The 19,593-nt window shown below is 40.5% G+C and overlaps 1 protein-coding gene across 2 annotated transcripts in view; it reads right to left on the bottom strand.

Moving 5' to 3' along the window:
* The window catches only part of FSTL5 (follistatin like 5), a 195,226-nt gene that overhangs the window by 67,694 nt on the left and 107,939 nt on the right, over window positions 1-19,593 (bottom strand). For both annotated transcript variants that reach the window (XM_053460009.1, XM_053460017.1), the window contains exons 6-7: window positions 15,069-15,189; window positions 3,273-3,439 (exon numbers count right to left, since the gene is read on the bottom strand). In XM_053460009.1, coding sequence (XP_053315984.1) covers window positions 3,273-3,439; window positions 15,069-15,189 — 288 coding nt within the window. The remainder of the gene's footprint in view (window positions 1-3,272; window positions 3,440-15,068; window positions 15,190-19,593) is intronic.

The following is a 19,593-nucleotide window of genomic DNA, read 5'->3' as shown; positions in this document are numbered from 1 at the left end:
TGCTCTATAAAGTAGTATTTTTAATACTTCTGACTTAAGGGGTTTGGGGGTAGTGAATACACTATGATCAGCAAGCAAGGGTCTATAGTCTTGCATGGCTGATCGCAATGCATGCAATAAGCCAACGGGGGGAGCAATCACAGATCCCTGCTGGACTCCTCCAAATAGCTTCTTGTGCGTGTCAGCAATGATCAGGCATGCTTTATGTAACAGTGTACTGGTGCTCGTGTGGAGTGCTGTTACGATCCGTTGGTAGGAAGCCAGCGATGCTGTCTTCTGCCGATGGGGGAGTCCAGGCTGTCCCAGCTGCTGCAACAAAGTCAGGACATACACGTGCATCCTAAGGACAATCTCCCCTCAACTTTTCTACTCGTACGTCCACAGGGTAAAGAATGGGTTAAGCAGATGTGGTCAAATAGGTGTAACTTTTTTACTGATGAAACTGTGAATATAGCTTTGTTAAAGTTATATAGGAGCATATCTCATTTTAGACTGTCTGTATGATCGCACATGCCACTTTAATTAGTATACATTCATTATGCTCTAGCATTGCAATAAAATTGCACTTATGAAATGAGGTAGTCAGAATTATTATAATTTGAAAAGATTAACAACCCAGGTGGTGGCTCTGTAAATGCAAATGAAGAAATATGGGAAAAAGCATAATAGTTACAGTTCTCAGTTTATGTATTCATTCAAATAGTTGAAAATGTACTTTCTATTCATGTGGTAGAAGTGAATATATTTGTTTTCATGCAGGCGCCCTATGATGGAGCCACTGTGCAATCTGTTACTTTGGGCAGAATGGATTTCCATGGTTACAGAAAGGCAAAGTGCTATAAATTCTCTTAGCTAACCCTGGAAATACTAGGTTCCATTGCATTGCATCCAAGACATTTGACTGCTACAAAGCAATCAAATGAGAAGATTATGCAAGTGATTAGCATTCATATCGTGTATATAACAAAAATTTGAAGGGTTTCTACAATTGTACAGCAATGAAAATGTGGAGAAAACCCATATAAATTATTTGTGTGAGTACGTGTGACATGAAGAGCAGAGGAAAATACCTTTGCAAACTGTAAATACTTTTTATATTGTTTAGAATGTGTGGCTGAATACTGACGTAAGTTACATTAACATTAACGAGGCTAATGCTTAAAAAAAGATGTAGTCCCAGGAGTATGCCTTGCATCCTACTTGCTATTTGAAACTGTATGGTGCATTAAACAAGCTAAAAGGACAGGACTTGGATAAACCCAACAGAGAGGAGACTCGGGTGTAGTACTGAGTATAGTAGGCAAAGCACTGACAGATCAGATTTCTACATAGGTAAGCTGTAGGCTGGAATCACAGAGGGGAGACGCATCATGTCAGGAGTTCATGCAGAATGGATGGTCAGACACAGCCAAGTCAGTTGAGAAGGCAGGTAGTCAGACAAGCCAGGTAAGTTACACAGGTAGGGCATACAGGAACAGAATCAGCAAAAAAAACAGCACGACCACACTGGGGTATCAGTGCTAAGGAGTTCCAGATTTTTAAATCTGGTGCCTGGCTTGCCTTGCCACCAGCCATGTGTCACAGGCGCTGGTCCTGCTGTGTGTCAACAGTGTGCCGTACTTTCACACCTGCCAACATCATGATATTTCCCCCTCCGTAAAGGGACAGCTAAAGGCTGAAACTACCCATGTTTATCTGGGTGTTCAGGATTGAATTTTTTCAGCAGACCTATGACCTTTCATTATGGACCATATCCTTTTATGTGTACTAATTAGTGGATGGCATTCATTGTACATAATATTCCAAATGCCTAATTGGACATGTTTAGGCTGCGAAGTTCTTTTCGTAAATCTATTGCAGTCCAGGTGTTTAAGCAAAGAAACCTGAAACACGCAAGGTATTTAAAGGGAAGAAAGAAGGAGCAGCTCATAAGCCACAGTATTAATCCAACAAAGGACTCGAAAAGTACCAGAGTAACAGGGAGAAAGCTTAATCGATGGAACTTTGAGCTTGATGTTCTTGGTTGACACCAATATTCTGTCACCCCTGACGTATGATGAACCTTATCACAGGTGGGACAAGTATTTGTCTACCACAGGGTTTGTTGAACTGACATGCTTAAAAATTGCAAAAGAATGGTGAGACTTTTGAAGCTTTATGACTGGTGTTTCTGGAGAATCCAGCCCAAGAAAGGAGTTGTGTCCAATCACCCTATGTCACGCGCTCGACAACGGGTCCTACCTCCACCGCGCACGCCGGCACGCACACCGCTGGGAGCCCCGCCTCCGTAACCTCTGCATCGTCGAGGTCCGTGACGTAAGTACCGTTTGCCGTGTTGTTTGTCTGTCTCCGCCTCCTATTCCTTTATAAAGCGTTACTTAGCTTTTGGGTGTGCTTTTCTTGTTGTTTGAATTCTGCCTTGTGTACCGATCTCTGCCTGTTACCGACCACGATTCTTCTCTGCCTGCTTACGAACTCGGACTGTTTATCGTTATCGAACCTGTTCTGCCAGCCCTGACCTCGGATTTGTTTGTCCCAGTGATTGTTCGATCTCAGGGGCTCATCCCCGGGTAAGAACTATTGTTTGGGTGAAGATCTAGTGCCTATCTGCACTGTCGGGTCCACCTCTTCTACCTTACACCGTGACACCCTGGTGGTCTTCTACGATCAACCAGAGAAACTGTTCCAATGACTGGTTGGTCCTTTCAGTAATCCCATTAATTTGGAGTAGCAGGCGGATGAGAATGCCAAAGAGATTCCCATAGTAGAACAGAGAGTCCTCCAAAACACAGCTGTAAATTGCACTCTGCAAATGTAGACAGAGGATTTCTTGGACAATTATAGGCACTAAATCCGGGGCTGTTGGTAGATTAGGAAGTGGGACAAAATGAGCCATTTTCTAAAAAAAAATAAAAAAAATGTTCTACCATGACCAATATGGCCGGATTTCATTCTGAAGGGGGAAGGTCCACAATAAAATCCACAGCCAAATAGGTCCAGGGACAAGCAGGAACAGGAAGAGTTACGCCAGTCATAAGCAGTAATGTTGTAATGTTACAATAAACCCTTATATACCCCTCCATACATGTTTATACCGTTGAGCAAAAATGTATATATGAGATCTTGCAAGATGTGGTAAACTGATGAGATCAAATTTCACTAAAAGAAAAATACCATCAAACCCCAGTATTGTATGCTACAAATTATACAACACACATCCTTAATTGTTCAATAACCACATTTTAGCTAAGTACCTCTGTAATATAACTTACACTAATATCTTCCAAATCCAGGTTGTTCAGAATGGCATTGTTTCTTTTCCATATAATGGGAAGCTTTATGTTGCCTTGGATACCACAGATCAGCACAACACTTTGTCCAACTGTTGCTGTCGTCACCCTCACAAGTTGATCTTCTGGAACACTCAGTTCAACAACCCCTGTAATGAGTTAGACATTATTTTAACTGCTATTACAATAAAAACGATAATCCAAACATAATTATAAAACTTTTTAAGCATGGAAGTCGATACAGATTCTCAAACATTAAAGAAAAGGTCATTGTGACATTTCTATTAAAGTGACTGACATGTATCACCTAGGAGATAAAGATGCATTTCACTTGAGAGGGCTACAGAGGAACAGTTATTATAAGTGTGACAGATTTAACCTCTAGGTAGATACATTATTGAAAGGCCAAACTGTATTTTCTGCATAATAACAAAGTGTTTAGGGATTTTTCAATATGTTATTCAAGGATACTGTACTTGTGAAATAGTTTGTAACTTTAATGTATTCATCTTAATTAAAAATGAACTTCTAATCAGCAGAAACATGCTTGTACATCTAGTAATGTACATTATGAGACATTTATTTTGACTTGCTTTCCATACACGAGAAAATGTCAATATGCGTTCAGCACGCAGAAACAATTGTCTTAATATTTATTAAACATTTGCTAGAATAAACGAATGGGAGCTTACAGCTAAGGTTTTGAATTTTTCTGAATTTTCACGTTAGATAATTTGCTGTTATTCTAATGTCATTCTAATGTAATGTGAATTGCATCCTTCTGTCTTTAATGCCATTTTAAAACAAAAAAACTGGACTGCACCATGATGCATTTTGGCAATGTATAGAAATGTCATTCTTTATTTTATAAAACTTACTGCAGATTATTCCAAATGTAAAGCTTTGCACTGGATTTCATACTGTTTACTAAATAGAGTCCATAAAGTCTGTTTGAAGAACAGATAAGCTCTACAGGTTCTGTGTATTTGATACTCTTATCTTCACATTGGACTGGGTACATCCAGGGGCGGGCTGGGCCGCCCTGAATCTACATTAAACGGCCGCGCGGCCGCCCATTTAAGCGGCCGATTCGGCCACACCAGAGCCGTCTTTAACGCCCGCAGCATCCGCGGTAGGCCGGCCGAACTGGCCGGCACACCGAAAAGCAGCCGATGTGGCTGTAACTCTTAAAGCGACCAGCGTGTCTTACGGCCGCTTTAAGAGTCACAGCCACATCGGCTGCAATGGTTAATCATTAAGCGGCCATCTTGGTGCTGGTCGGGTTCTATGTGGGCAGTGTGGACACCAGGGCTGGCTTTGGGGGTGTGCATCCTGTGATCTATGCCTGTAATTTAGGGGGTTTTATCTATACCTTTAATGCTTAGTTGTTATGTGATTTCCAGTTGACCTGTACCTGCAAAGCTGGGTTTGTGTGTTATTCTGCTATGCTGTTTGCATACATTATTTATGTATACCTGCAAATACAGAGTTTGTATTTCTTATTCAGTTGATCTATACATGCAAGTGCTGTTTACATGTGTTGTTTATTTGATCTATACCTGAACTGCCGGGAGTAAGTAAAACAGAGGTGTGGCTTAGTGAATGAGGGACAAAGGGACTCTGGGGATAATTACAGGCAGGGGCCCAAGGAAATGCCTAGGGTCCAATTTTTCCATATTTACATTTTATTTTGTTACAAAGATTAGCTGTTTTTTAATGTATTAAACATCATTTTTTACTCCCAGTCCCATCACATTACATCAATATGCGTTAGAAAATCAGGAAAAGATGGGCATGTATAGTGGGCTGATTCGGTGGCGCAACGGGCCACGTGACTAGACTTGCCCCCCAGGCCTTAGGCTGCCAGCCCTCCCCTGGGTACATCTGCCAGAGTTTAGTCTATCCCATGAAACTGAATAATAATAATAACAGCTATCGAAAAAAATTACATGAATTATATATTGGTCCAGATTCATTAATTAAAATAAAAACATGAGATAAAAAGAATCATTTCTTACAAATTAATGTTACAAAATAATACTTAGCTGTCGTCACAGTAATTAAAGTGAAATAGACAACTGAAATTACAGTAAACCAATATTATTATTTACTATCCAAGTGCAGCAGTAAAAGAGCAGCAAGAGAATCCTAAAGGGTGGTATACCCAGAAAATGTGGTGGTTCTGGACCCATACATTGTGCTTCCAAAATTGTGGCTTTAAGTCCATCATAAATTAGATTTCTATGTTTAATGGCTGCAGGAAATGTTGTCTTTATGCAATACTTACCAAATTGCATGCAACTGTTTTTTTTTTTGAAGAGGTTAATACGGTGTTAACGCAGAACACACTACACAGCAGCTTTGGCGCCAGGATTTTAAGGGTCCATACAAGCAACTTTGGTCGCCGGCAGGGGCCTCCCCTGCCATCAACCAATGAAGTGCACCTGCCAGAGACCAATAGAGTACAGACTTGTACAGACCTTTTTTCTCCCGACGGGAACTTGGCCTGGGGAGACCATTGGTCTCCCCGCTTCAAGAGTTAAAGGTCTGCATGAGCGACTCTATTGCACTTCATTGGTTGATGGCAGACTAGCCCCCTGCTGGCGACCAATAGAGTCGCTTGTTCAGACCTTTAACTCCTTATGGTGGAACTCCTCCTGGGTCTCCCTGCTCAATAGAGTCGCTCGTACGGACTTTTAACTCCTGGAGCGGGAAGACCAATGGTGGAGTTTCACTGTCAGGAGTTAAAGGTCCATGAGAGCGACTATATTGGTAGCCGGCAGGGGTCTCCACTAGCATCAACCAATTGGTTGATGCCAGAGGGGGCCCCTGCAGGCGACCACTAGAGTCGCTCTCATGAACCTTTAACTACTCGAGTGAACATACGGATTTCCGCTCCCATTAACCCCTGCGATTCTGCGTATAAAGTAGGGTAGGTGAGCAAGGGACCCGTGAGATTAGTAGATTAACGAAGACGAACATGAACACGAAGATTCTTCGTGTTGTGTGTCTTCGTTGTCGTGTAAATTTTGCCATCACGCCAAAATTTGAATAGTAAGTTAGGAAAAAAAGAAAAAGCCTGAATAAAAGACTACCCTGAAGGAAAAAAAGTTTTACTAGTAAATATTAATTCACATGTAAACTATTTTTTCAGATTTCATAAAAAATATGATTGAGAAAAATGTTTGTTTTATTACCTTTTATTTGCCTCTCTGCCCCCAGTTCTGCACATCTGCCCCCCGAAATGCCTTATATCCCCTAAATGCTGTTCTGATATGCCTTTTAACTCCCTATATGCTACTCTGCCTCCAGAAAACCAGTTATGCACATTTGCCCACCGAAATGCCTTATATCCCCTAAATGCCAATCTGCCCCCTGATATGCCTTTTAACCCCCTATATGCCACTCTGCCTCCCTGATATGCCACTCTGCCTGCCAGATATCCCTTATACACCCCTAGATGCCACTCTGCCTCCCTGAATTGCCTTTTAACCCCCCCTATATGGCGATATGCCACTCTGCCTCCAGAAAACCATTTTATAATGAAAAACATTATATTGACACTCTAAACCCCCGACTTACCAGTGCATCCCTAGACTTGTCCCCTGTGCTTCAGACTCCCTGGTGTCTAGTGGGGGCAGCCAGTGGGGGTCTGTGCGATGCACGCAGGCAACCTGCGCTGTTGCTGTCATAGAAGCCCCAGCGGAAGAGCTGGCAGCAGCGGAGGTTGTCTGTGTGCATCCCGCAAACGTTCACCGGCTGTAGGATGTGCACAGACAACCTCCGCTGCTGCTGCCGGCACTTTCGCTGGTGCTTCTATGATGGAGCACAGGAAGCTCATGTGATGCTGGCGCTCCGTCATAGAAGCCCCAGAGGAAGTGCCGTCAGCAGCGGAGCTTGTCTACACACATCGCACAGATGCCCACCGGCTGCCAGAGAGGAGGATCCAGGTTCCCTGCAGCGCTGCGGGGGATCTGGATCTTAGTCTTGTAGTGAGACATCTATTTGAGGTCTGATTATAAGGTGACCTCGAATATAAGACAAGGGACATTTTTAGAGCACTTGCTCTGAAAAAAACCTTGTCTTATAATCGAGCAAATACGGTAGTTGTTAGAGTTACCCAGCTTATTGGTATTCATTTCATCCACTTTTGGAAGGATAAAATCCTTGGTTGTCATATTGAGGATGTGTGTACAGCCAACCAACTAAAACAAACATAAACTTTCAATAAAGTGCTTAATGGTCAATACATTTGCTAGCTTGTCCAATACATTGTCTTGTCTGGGACCAAGAATGAAATGATGAGAACCCCCACCACCCCAAAAAAAATCCCACACAAAAGCAAACCCCTCCAACCAACCTATGCCCATACCTTTATGTTTCAGCATGTACATATTTCTCGGACACACTCATATACTTAAACACACACACTAACATATTTACACACTCCTATCTTTGTTGGATCAAGAGTAGGCAGTCCGCTGGCCAGTGACAGCTCTGCTTCTTCCTCATGGTCCTCACATGCTCCCTAGGTCTAAGTGCCAGGAAATTACATCATATCCTGACGCTCAGACTCAGTTCTGGGGCCGAAGGAATGCCAATTTTTGCTACCTGTGCTTAATTCTACTGCTCAGTCCCTTCATGCATTTATTGCTGATCGAAAGGGATTGATAGAGTGAGGCAGCTGCCCCGGAATGCTGCCCCCCACTAAGTGTCGCCTGGGTCCAATGTTTGCCAGCCAAAAAAGTTATTTAAAAAACATTATTTACAAATTAAATATTTGAAAGCCTGTCGCTTGCTATGGGAGAAACCTTTATAAATCTCAGGTAAAATTTCCTGTTAGATCTAACATAATTCTCAGCAGGATTATGCGTTTTGAATTTTCACTATGTTATGCAAAACTAAATTGCCGTAAATGTTGAACATTAACATCTTATCCTTAGGGATTATTTTGAATCAGGAAAATAAATCATTCTCTCCAGAAACCTCATTCTATGAAAGATAGTTCGTTTTTATTGTTCATTTATTTTAATGTTATTTTAATTCATTGCCACTAACTCTCTGATTTTAAATCACCAATCTTAACAAACAATGATTGGCTACATATTGCAAGATAACCATCTCGAAGCGCTAACAATTTAAGAGCCACTTGTACATTTCTCTAGACTATAGACTAACAAATAATGCAATCTGCAAAAACTAGACTAGAACATTGTAATTAGCACAACAGCAATCAAAGAAATAATGGAATAAATGGAACTTGGTACATAATGTAACAAACGCAATTAAATCTGTTTTAAGTACCTTGATTTAACAAATGTATCCATAACAAAAGCACTAATTGCTGCTGTTTTGTAGTCACCAGCTCATCTATTGGGAATATGCAATTTACATAATCAATATTATATCAATATAACTTTAATCAAATATAGAAAAAGTAGGGCTCTGTAACGATTACGTTTTTCCAATCGAGTCGCTACTGCTTTTGAAATGTCTTAAAAGATGAAGGATTTTGAGTCTCATGGCCCACTGCTTCACTCCATTGATCAGTTCCTCTGTGAACAGTAAATGCACTGAGGGACTCACCAATGTAAATGCACATGGCCCTCTCTGTGAGTCCTCGCTCCGGTCCAGTACACTGACAAAGCTTGAGTGCTGGCATATGATATTTCCTGTTGCTCAGGTGTAGGCAGTTAGTGAGGACAGCAAGGGAGAAGCAGAGAAGATCTGTCACCAGCTGCTGATGAGCCTTTACTGAAAAAAGTACATATGTGTGTGTGTGCATGTGATGGTGTGTAACTGTGTGTGTATATTACTGTATATGTGTGTGTGTGACTGTGCCCTGGTCTTCTGCTGCTATATCAAAACTTCAGAACAACATTTAAAAAAAATAATCAGCTGATTCAGAATACAATAAATATAGAATAATAAAGGATCCTCATCCATAAATAAGCCATAACATTATGATCAGTTGGTGGGATATATTAGGTAGCAAGTGAACATTTCATCCTAAAAGTTGATGTGTTAGAAGCAGGAAAAATGGGCAAGCGTAAGGATCTGAGCAACTTTGACAAGGGCCAAATCGTGATGGCTACATGACAATCTCCAAAACTGCAGCTTTTGTGGGGTGTTCTTGTCCTGCAGCGGTAAGTACCTATCAAAAGTCGTCCAAGGAAGGAAAATCGGTAAACAGGCGACAGGGTCATGGGTACCCAAAGTTCATTGATGCACATGGGGGGGCGAAGGCTGTCCTGTGTGGTCAAATCCAACAGACGAGCTACTGTATCTGAAATTGCTTAAAAAGTTAATGCTGGTTCTAAAAGAAACATGTCAGAACACACAGTGCATAGCAGTTTGTTGTGTATGGGGCTGCACAGCAGCAGACCGCTGTTTGTCTGTTTGTCTCAGTCTGCAGTCTACAGGTATGTCTCTCTGACATGTGTATAGATTCAATGTTCAGTTTATTAGTACTTTCGTAGCCAGGCTCTAGCGTTAGGACCCATCGTCATTGGAGTACTTTGATGTGACGGAATCTCCAATAGTTATCATATAGTCCTAGGCTAGTTCCTGTATTTATGTGTGTCAGCCTGTGATGTAACCTGTGGGCTGTCCTGTATCCCCGGTAGAGGGGTCTTGTATCCCCGGTAGAGGGGTGTCCTGTCTTGTAACCCCGATAGAGGGGTGTCCTGTCTCGTATCCCTGGCAGCGGGGTGTCCTGTCTCGTATCCCCGGCAGCGGGGTGTCCTGTCTTGTATCCCCGGCAGCGGGGTATCCTGTATTATGTATGTCTTGTCTGGTTGATCTTGCTTGATCTCTCCGTATCTTGCTCGCTCTGTCCCCCTTGCTTGTTATGCTTCTGCTATATCCTTTGCTTAGCTTCCATACTCCCAGTATCCCCGGTAGAGGGGTGTCCTGTCTCGTATCCCCGGTAGAGGGGTGTCCTGTCTCGTATCCCTGGCAGCGGGGTGTCCTGTCTCGTATCCCCGGCAGCGGGGTGTCCTGTCTTGTATTCCTGGCAGCGGGGTGTCTTGTCTTGTATCCCCGGCAGCGGGGTGTCCTGTATTATGTATGTTTTGTCTGGTTATGTTTCTTGCTTGATCTCTCCGTATCTTGCTCGCTCTGTCCCCCTTGCTTGTTATGCTTCTGCTATATCCTTTGCTTAGCTTCCATACTCCCAGCCTGCAGCTGGTGCTATGTCTCATGCTTGTTCCAGGGTGCCTGCAGGATATCACTTTGTTTCATTTTGGACTACATCTGCTGCTATGTCAGGGCACTGGTATGTGGCTGCACAACCCTAGGTGCTCAACACCCGGGTGAGTGCAGTCGCCCTGCATCAGGCCCTGTCCAACTCCGCTACTGCACTGTGACTCCTGCACACAATCTTTGCGCGCGCTGGGTCAATGCAGTCATCTGTATGGACCCAGTTCGTGACACCATGCTGACCTCTGTCCACTGCCAAAAGGGCCTACAATGGGCACGTGAGCATAAGAAATGGACCACGGAGCAATGAAAGAAACGATTAATCACCTTTTCTTTTACATCATGAGGATGGCCTGATGCGTGTGCGTCATTTACCTGGAGAACACATAACACCAGGATGCATCCTTGGAGGCCCCACCTTGCAACTTACCAGACTTAAGGTATCTGCTACTCATATGTATGTGACAGATACCACAACACAACTTCAGAGGTCTAGTGGACTCCATGCCTCAATGGGTCCGGATTGTTGTGGGGGCAAAAGTGGGACCTACACAATATTAGTAGGCAGGTGGTCATAATGTTATGGCTGATCTGTATATATATATATATATATATATATATATATATATATATATATATATATATTTATGTATTTATGCTGGTAATGTTTCTTCCTTGTTTACAGAAAACAGATTTTTTTTTTATTTTACATAAAGGTCAAGAGAGATTCAGTATCGATTTCTAAACTCACGTTGAGCATTTGTTTTGTTGTCCTTGTCTCCCCTATCTGTAACTATCATTATCTAATTCAAGCTATATTAAATCAACATGCCTACATTTCAGTGTCCTAAAATGACCCTGTAGTCGTCTTTTATTTATTCCAAGCAACTTGTTGAGCAATCTGCAGCAGACATACCATTCTTTGGGAAATATACTCCAAAGTGTTTACACATATTATTTTGGTGTCTGTCAGTTGTCCAAATCTCTAATACCTTGTACTTGGTGGAGCATGCAGAGATATTGTTTACTGGATGTTTTTACACTTGAAATGGCTTTGAGAACTTATTTTATCTTCGACTTTCAGATTACATTTTACAGTACGTTTTATAGGGAGTTAGTCGCGACTTGTACTAAATGACCTTCTAGCGGTATTAGGAATTACACTGCTGTGAAAAGGTATTTGCCCCCTTGGTAATAAGCAACAATAGAAGAAATCAGGAAGGGACAAATATTTTCACAGCAATGTAAACAGTTTTGCTTGGTTGCTGGTAAAGTAGCATTAATACAAATCTAGTGATTATGAACTTATGCTTTGAACAATTAAATGTATGTAAAGTATACTTTTACACTATACAATGTATGGAGTCTATGCAACAGTAAGTACAGGTTTTCAGCAGAAGATAATAACTCTGTCCTGCGTTTTTGGTTTATTACATTGAATGTAATACATCATTCAACATTGTGCTTCTAAAATGCTTAATAACAAAATGATTGCTTAAAAAAAGTACCTAAACAATTTTACTAATTGTGAATTACGCCTTAGAGCCTAGGGATGCATCACATTTTATATGGTTCACTGGAGTCCAAATAAAACAAGCACAGAGCAAATTGCAGCACTGTATATTTCTGCGGTATGTTCCCTTACATCTCAATGGGATAGAGATAGCGATGGCCTGAGTTTACCGCATTATTTGCAATTTTGAATGTGCTTCATTTTAAAAGACACATACAATAATTTATTGGAGACATAACATGGAATAATAATGAGGGAAAATGGTATCAATAGTTTTTCAGAGAGTAATTTGACACTAGGTTTGAGCAGCCTGGCAGCATTCTTTGATTAAATTTGTCAAGGTATTATGTGAAATTGTAGTTAAGGCGGAAAAAAACTAAAAAACAGCCTGTGTCAAATGAAAGTTAAAAATCCAGTATACTAATTAAACAGTAAATGAACCATTAACACATGGCTAAAGTATAGAGTGAAGAATGCATTTATTATTTGTAGAAACAAGAATACATGTGTATGTATTACTTATATATATTACTTATATAATCAGAATGGGGTAATAAGGGGATAGGAAACTGAAAAAAATCATACACAGCCTCTAGGAGCACTGTAATAACAAGATGAACAGACAGCTACCAAAATAAAATGCGATTAAACCTGGAAGCTTATATTGCGACGATAAATAACAGTGTGGGTATCAAGCTTACTTTATTATGTTAGTGTCATATGCAGTAAGCATTAGCTTTGTCAAAAGAGTGATTTAACAAAATACCATTTCTTTATTCATCAGCCATTTAAGTCAAGTGGCTTAAGTGCAAAAAAATACAGGGCATACCACGGTATATGAAAATATGAAAAGACATAGAAAGTATATCCTCTATAAATATTATCTCTACACCTAATATATATTTCACTTATAAGACATTTCATATGTTTTTATGAATTGTATGATAATATACTGTATTATCTTTAACACAATTCACATACACAATCTTCATAGATAAATCTGCTGCAAGCCTATCTTTTGCTCTTATTTTTAAGGTACTTGTGCCTTTGTTTTCACCAGAAATATAAGCTCCACAAGACATTGCATGATATTATCCCTGGTTATAAAATGATGTCCTTAACATCCACATATCACTGACCTTCTTATGTGATTGCCTTCTCCGCAACTAGACTCTAATATTAACCTACAGTTTTTATCAACAGTAATGGAAAGATTCAGACCTTATATTTTAATATAATATATATTTTAATTAAAAAAAGGTTCCTACATGCACTCCAGAACATTGCCTTCTTTCTTTTATAAGTTGATAAAAGGAAAACTATACTAAACCTTTAATTAAGTATAATATAATAAAAATATATTTATAAGGGCAAGGGTAAATAGCATAAAGTTTTAATGATTACTCTTTCCATCAGATTCACAATTGAATGTTATATTATTGCTAAATTCACAGCACCAAGGCAGCAGGAAGCGGAGGAGAGAGAACGGTCGCTGAAAGCTTTCTCAGGAGTGGCTCGTTTATGAAAAGGTTTTCAGAACCACTTGGCGCCCCTCCACTCCCCGCACTAGTAGGAGCGCGAGGCCTCCGTCTCAGTCACAGTGCTGGCTCTTCATGCCACATCATATCCCGGCGCTCAGCAGTGAAGCTACGCGCACTGCGACGCAGCAGTGAGACAGAGGCCTTGCTATCCCACCACAGGACTTCAGCAAGGTAAGTGAATTAGAAAAGTGGGAGGTTGGGGTAGATAGTGAGAAAGGGGTTGGAGAGGTAAATAGCGAGAAAAGGGGGAGGTAGTAAAAATAATGAAATAAATAAAGAGAAACATATAGGGGAAAGATAATGAGGAGGAAAAAGAAAGGTGGCAGTTCCCATGTGTGCTACCTAGGTGCTGGGGCAAGTGCTCTAAGTGCAACCTGGATGCTGGGGCAAGTCCTTTGAGTGCAATCTAGGTGCTGGGCAAGTACTTTGAGTGCAATCTGAGTGCTGAGCAAGTCCTATGTGTGCAATATGGATGCTGGGCAAGTCTCTTGTGGATGAAATTTGGGTTCTCGGGCAAGTACTATGTGTGCAACTTGGGTTTTGACGTGTAACCTGGGTGCTGGGCAAGTCCTATGAGTGCAAGCTGGAGACTGCGGCAAATCCTACGTGTGTAACCTGAGTGCTGTGTCAAGTCCTGTGTATGAAACCTGAGTCCTGGGAAACTCATGTGGATACAACCTGGGTGCTGTGCAAGTCCTGTGCATGCAACCTGGGTGCTGTGGTAAGTCCTCTAAGTGCAACCTGGGTACTGGGACAAGTATTCTGAGTGCAACCTGGGTGCTGGGGCAAGTCCTTTAAGTGCAACCTAGGTGCTGGGGCAAGTCCTATGTGTGCAATGTGGGTGCTGGACAAGTCGTTAAGATGTAACTTGCGTGCTGAGCAAGTCCTGTGGATGCAATCTGGGTGCTGCTGCAAGTCCTGTGAGTGTAATCTCGGTGCTGGGCAAGTCATGTGAGTGCAATCTGGGTGCTGGGGCTTGCCCTTGGGGGTGCGACATGTGATCTATGCCTGCTCTGGTTTCTAATATCATGAATTTCCTTGTTATTTATTTATCTACTTTCCTCAGAATAACCTCTGTAAAGATATAGTCGGGGTGCACAATTTTCTTGCCTCAGATGCAAAAAGAGCAAGCTACAGCTTTGTCTTGCTCAGTGGCTTCTTTAAAGTCAGAGCACGGATGTCACTGACACATTTAGGCACTGACAAGCTGTTTGTGGATAAATATAGCACTGATGAACTGTTTGGGGGCAAAGCTGGCACATGACTGAGTGACATGTTACATGGTCAAGTCGGGGGCCCAAAGAGGTGGGGTAGAAAATAGGTGTGGTCAGAGGGGTTATGTTTGTTAAAGGGAGGGGTTAGCAATATTGCCACATTCACCTGGGGGTGCCAAAAATGTTTGCACCCAGGCATCAGTGACCCTAGGTATGGCCCTGGCTTATGAAATTATGGGGTCTCATTTTCCAGGGTATCTCATGGAAACAATAACACTTCATATGTACTACTTATATGCTTTATACTCACCAAATGCTCTGTAAAACTCCTCCAAGGAAAGATGTTTATCACCATTGTAGTCATCATACTTGACTAGATTAAAGAGGGAACATTCATATAGCGATTTGCCAATACCTTCCTGCTTTATTACCTGCAAGTAAAATAACAATACATATTTTTCACAAAGACTTAAATAACAATAGATCAATGCAAATCATATTAAGTAAAAATGAATAACAGAAGCAAGTAATCAATCCACGTTTTTTCTCCGGCAATAGCAATTATCCTGCAAGAAACAACCATATACTATATATTTACGTGTATCAAGCTTCCAGATAAAGGAGGTGTTACGGATAATGACATCCATGCTACATGATCATCATTGTTTCTACTTTCTGACAATGATAATGTTTAGTCATCTGTTTTAGCAGATGTAAAAGATGTAAAAAGTGAAGCCACTTCAGGTGCCCATACTGTATATTAAAGTAAACATTATCAAATCTAACTTGTTCCCTTATCAATTACATTTTTCCTGTATTAACAAGTTACTCCAGCTACATAGATCGGGGAATATCAAAGAAAAACAGGAAGCTTTGTTCAGAAGAATATTACTTTTTCCTCTTTGAACACTTTCACGTTTTTCACACATTCGACACCCACTAGAAAAACTGTGAAACTGAGTGAAATAGGAAAGAAATTGGAATAACTGGGGAGTTTATATGCAAATCACAGAACTGTAGGTGTGCTGTGGTTTTACTAATTCATTCCCCTGTAATGTTCAGTCTGGTTTATTGTAATTCAGTGCTAACTGGTCTCCCTCTCTCCTCTATTACAAAATGCTGAACAGCTCTGCCAGACTAATGTTCTTATCCCATCTCTTCTTCAGCCCTACTGTGTCAGTCCTTCCACCGTCTACCGGTACATTGCAGAATTCATTGGAATTCCCTACCTGATTCTGTCAGACTTTCCCCTACTCATTCTAAATGTAATTCTGCCTAAAACTCACATGTGAATCTATCTTCCTCATACCAACAACCTTCAATCTGAAATGTTCTCCACAACGTTAGGATCTCCATGTCACATACTTCTCTCTTTATGACCCTTGCTACAATCTGTAAGCAATCTGTAAATTGCAAGCAATTGTAAGCATGCCAAAACAGGGCCCTCTTCTCCTTCTGTGTCAGTATGTCTTAACATGTTCTTTTACATCTTCCATGTCAGAAATGCTATGTCCTGAAGAGGAGTACCAAAGATATTTAATTTTGTGATATTTATCATCGTAAAGATAAAGGATTGTTTAGTGCAGCATGGTAAGAATAAATGCCTAAATATATCATTTAGCTTTGTGTACATTTTTTGTTGCTTCATATGCATTACTTTAATTTTAACCCCTTAATGACAAAGCTCATACATGTACGGGCTCAAAATGCATTGTTTTCAATGGGTTTAAGAACCACCCATTGTCCTTAAGGGGTTAATGTTTGATATATATAAATATTTATTTGCAAAATCTCCCCTATGTCAGAGAAAATAAGGACATTGCTCCATACTCAGAATTGCTGCAGTGTGTAACCACCGACTGGTCATGCCCACATGCCTGTGACTCTCCTTCTTCACTCTGCTTCTTGTTCGCAGTTTATTCTGTATTCTTTTGTCTGCCTTCTCTAGCGATGCACTTGTCCCAGCTCTCTGCAGTGTTATCCTAACCTGGTCTAGTAGTTCCACGACAGGGCCGAGAGTCTGCGCACATGCTCTCTCTCAGTTGGAGGAATGGAGGAAAGGCTTTCCCAGTGGTGTGCGCCGAGGCTCTGTCCTGTTGCGGAAGTACTACACAAGGCCCAAATAATGCAGATGGATCCACATTTGCCTTTCTTGGCAGATCTGAATATGAATGCATAAATCTAATGCCGAGCCGCACTACTGTGTGTGTAGAAATGTGGTGTGTTGCCTCTAATGTCCAGCAGTCAGCCACACTAAGGTCATTTGGCGGCCCCCTTGTCATCCCCAGTCTGGTCCCCGCTCTGTGGCATTATATGTTTTCAATTGCTCTGTTGCACCAAGATTTGCAATAATAAATAAAAATGACTGTACCACAATTCTTATTTTTAATGCACTATTTGTAAAACCATATTAATCATATATAGTATTAAATAACTTTTATCAATACTTTTGAGTTTTATAAATGTTGTTTCTAAACAGATTATATGTATGACATTTTCTAATCCATAACATGTATATATTTAACTTTTTTGTCAAATCAGGTTACCTAATAACTAGTTACAAATAAATCTAGCTGATACGTTTTATGTGTCATACATGTTATACATTAATTATTACCAGTCTATCATGTAATTGGAAGTTCCTTAGCTTGTTTTATGAATTTATTAATTTGCTCCGATTAAAGATTTATATTCACTTGTGATGCTACTTGCCTGACAAACCCCCTAGGGAAGACATTGCATGAAATTTAATTTATCATGCCAGTTGTCAATGTATTATTTTTTTTCAATACAAGTATAGCTGTCGTGCTTATCATTTTTCTTTTTCAGTTAGTAGAGACAATGTTGATATTTTTTTTGGAAGTGTTGCCCAAGAGCTTAATTGGGGGACCAACCAATCTGTTATCATTATTTGATTCTATGAACAGTAATTTATTCTGTTTCCTAAATTGTGTCTCCAGTTTGAACACAGAATATAAGAACTTCCTGTATTATTATAATTAACATCAAGATTGCTAACTCATGTAGGAATGGAAATGAATGGCAATTTCCACGTGAAAAAAAACTACATATTTCCTTATTGACACCATTTTATATAACTTTGCTTTATTAAAAATGAAAAATTAAAATGTTTTGATTTTTGGTGATCTATAGTTTCGTTTTTTTATACACTATATGGACAAAAGTATATTGGCCAACTGGACACCAACAGGGACTTTGATGGCATTGCATTCTAAATACAGTACATTTAGTAGATATTAATATGAAGTTGCCCTCCCCTTGCAGATACAACAATTTCCACTCTTCTAGGAAGGTTTTCCACAAAATTTTGGAGTGTTTCTGTGGGAATTTTTGCCCATTCGTTGAGTATAGAATTTGTGGGGTCAGGCACTGATGTTGGACGAGAATGCCTGGAATCTCCATTCCAGTTCATCCTAGCGGTGTTCAATGGGGTCGAGGTCTGGGCAGGCCAATCAAGATTTTCCACATCAAACTCATCCAACCATGTCTTTATAGACCTTGCTTTGTCCACCATTATAAGGACAAAAGAACGGCTCTTAATCATTGAAATCAGGTTTTGGGCTAGGCCCCTTACTTGCAGGGAAGGAAAATCCTAATGCTTCAGAATACCAAGACATTTTGCACAATGCTATGCTTCTAACTTTGTGGGTACAGTTCCGGGAATTCCCTTTTCTTATCCAGCATGACTGTGCCCTAGTGCACAAAGCAAGATCCATATAGACATGGTTGGATGAATTTGGTGTGGAAGAATTTGACTAGCCCACACAGAGCCCTGACCTCAACCCCATCAAACACCTTTGGGATGAAGTGTAACAGAGATTGCAAGCTAAGCCTTCTTGTCCAACATCAGTGCCCGACCTCAAAAATGCTCTACTGGATTAATGGGTAAAAGTTCTCCCAGAAGCACTTCAAAATCTTGTGGAAAGCATTCTCGGCTGAGTCAGTAAATACAACCTGAAGAAATATCTTGCAGATGTTAAATTCTGGCCACAATCTAAACAAAGATATAACATTGAAAAAACAATAGGTAAAAGTGTACATGTGCTACACCCCTTTGTGGGAATCCCACTCTCCCACACTTCAACAAGATAAAAGACAGGTATTGGTGGTGCAACCCACCAACAGTGAGCGGAGCGACAGAAGTAAATATAAACGTAACTCACCTCAATGGGTTATGTAGAATAAATGACATAAAAAAGGACAGCAGAGTGGATCCAGCAGAGTGTATGGCATATACGTATATAAATATAATATACAAAGTAATGTAAAATGTAGAATAAATACTTTATTGAGGAAGCCAATCGGAGGATATTTTATGATAGTATTGTAATTTATGTAATAAAGTATTTATTCTACATTTTACATCACTTTTTATATTATATTTTCATACATATACTCCATACACTCTGCTGGATCCACTCTGCTGTCCATCACCTTAAAGGGGGAGTACTGCCCTAAGTCAGTACAGTGTTCTTTATCCCTGGACTCAGGTTCCAGGCTCTAGACAAGGGGAGACGCTAACTGTAGCAATACTGCTCTATGTGATTTTATCCATTTGTAGATATCTCCATTCAAGTACAGTTGGGTGTGTGATCCCTAATCACACCAGGCATTGATGATTTGAGTCAGTCTTTTTCTGACTCATCAGAATGTGAGTTTTTTTTTATACATTTTTATGTATATCTTTTTTTTGTCATTTTTTTATGTCATTTATTCTACATAACCCACTGGGGAGAGTTACGTTTATATTTACTTCTGTCGCTCCGCTCACTGTTGTCTTCTAAACAAATATATACCCACAGTGACTTCCACAA

Source organism: Spea bombifrons, chromosome 1, assembly GCF_027358695.1.
Source record: "Spea bombifrons isolate aSpeBom1 chromosome 1, aSpeBom1.2.pri, whole genome shotgun sequence".
In the NCBI taxonomy this organism is placed as follows: Eukaryota; Metazoa; Chordata; class Amphibia; order Anura; family Pelobatidae; genus Spea; species Spea bombifrons.
The sequence above is the reverse complement of the archived record's forward strand: the minus strand, read 5'-3'. Positions and strand labels throughout refer to the sequence as shown.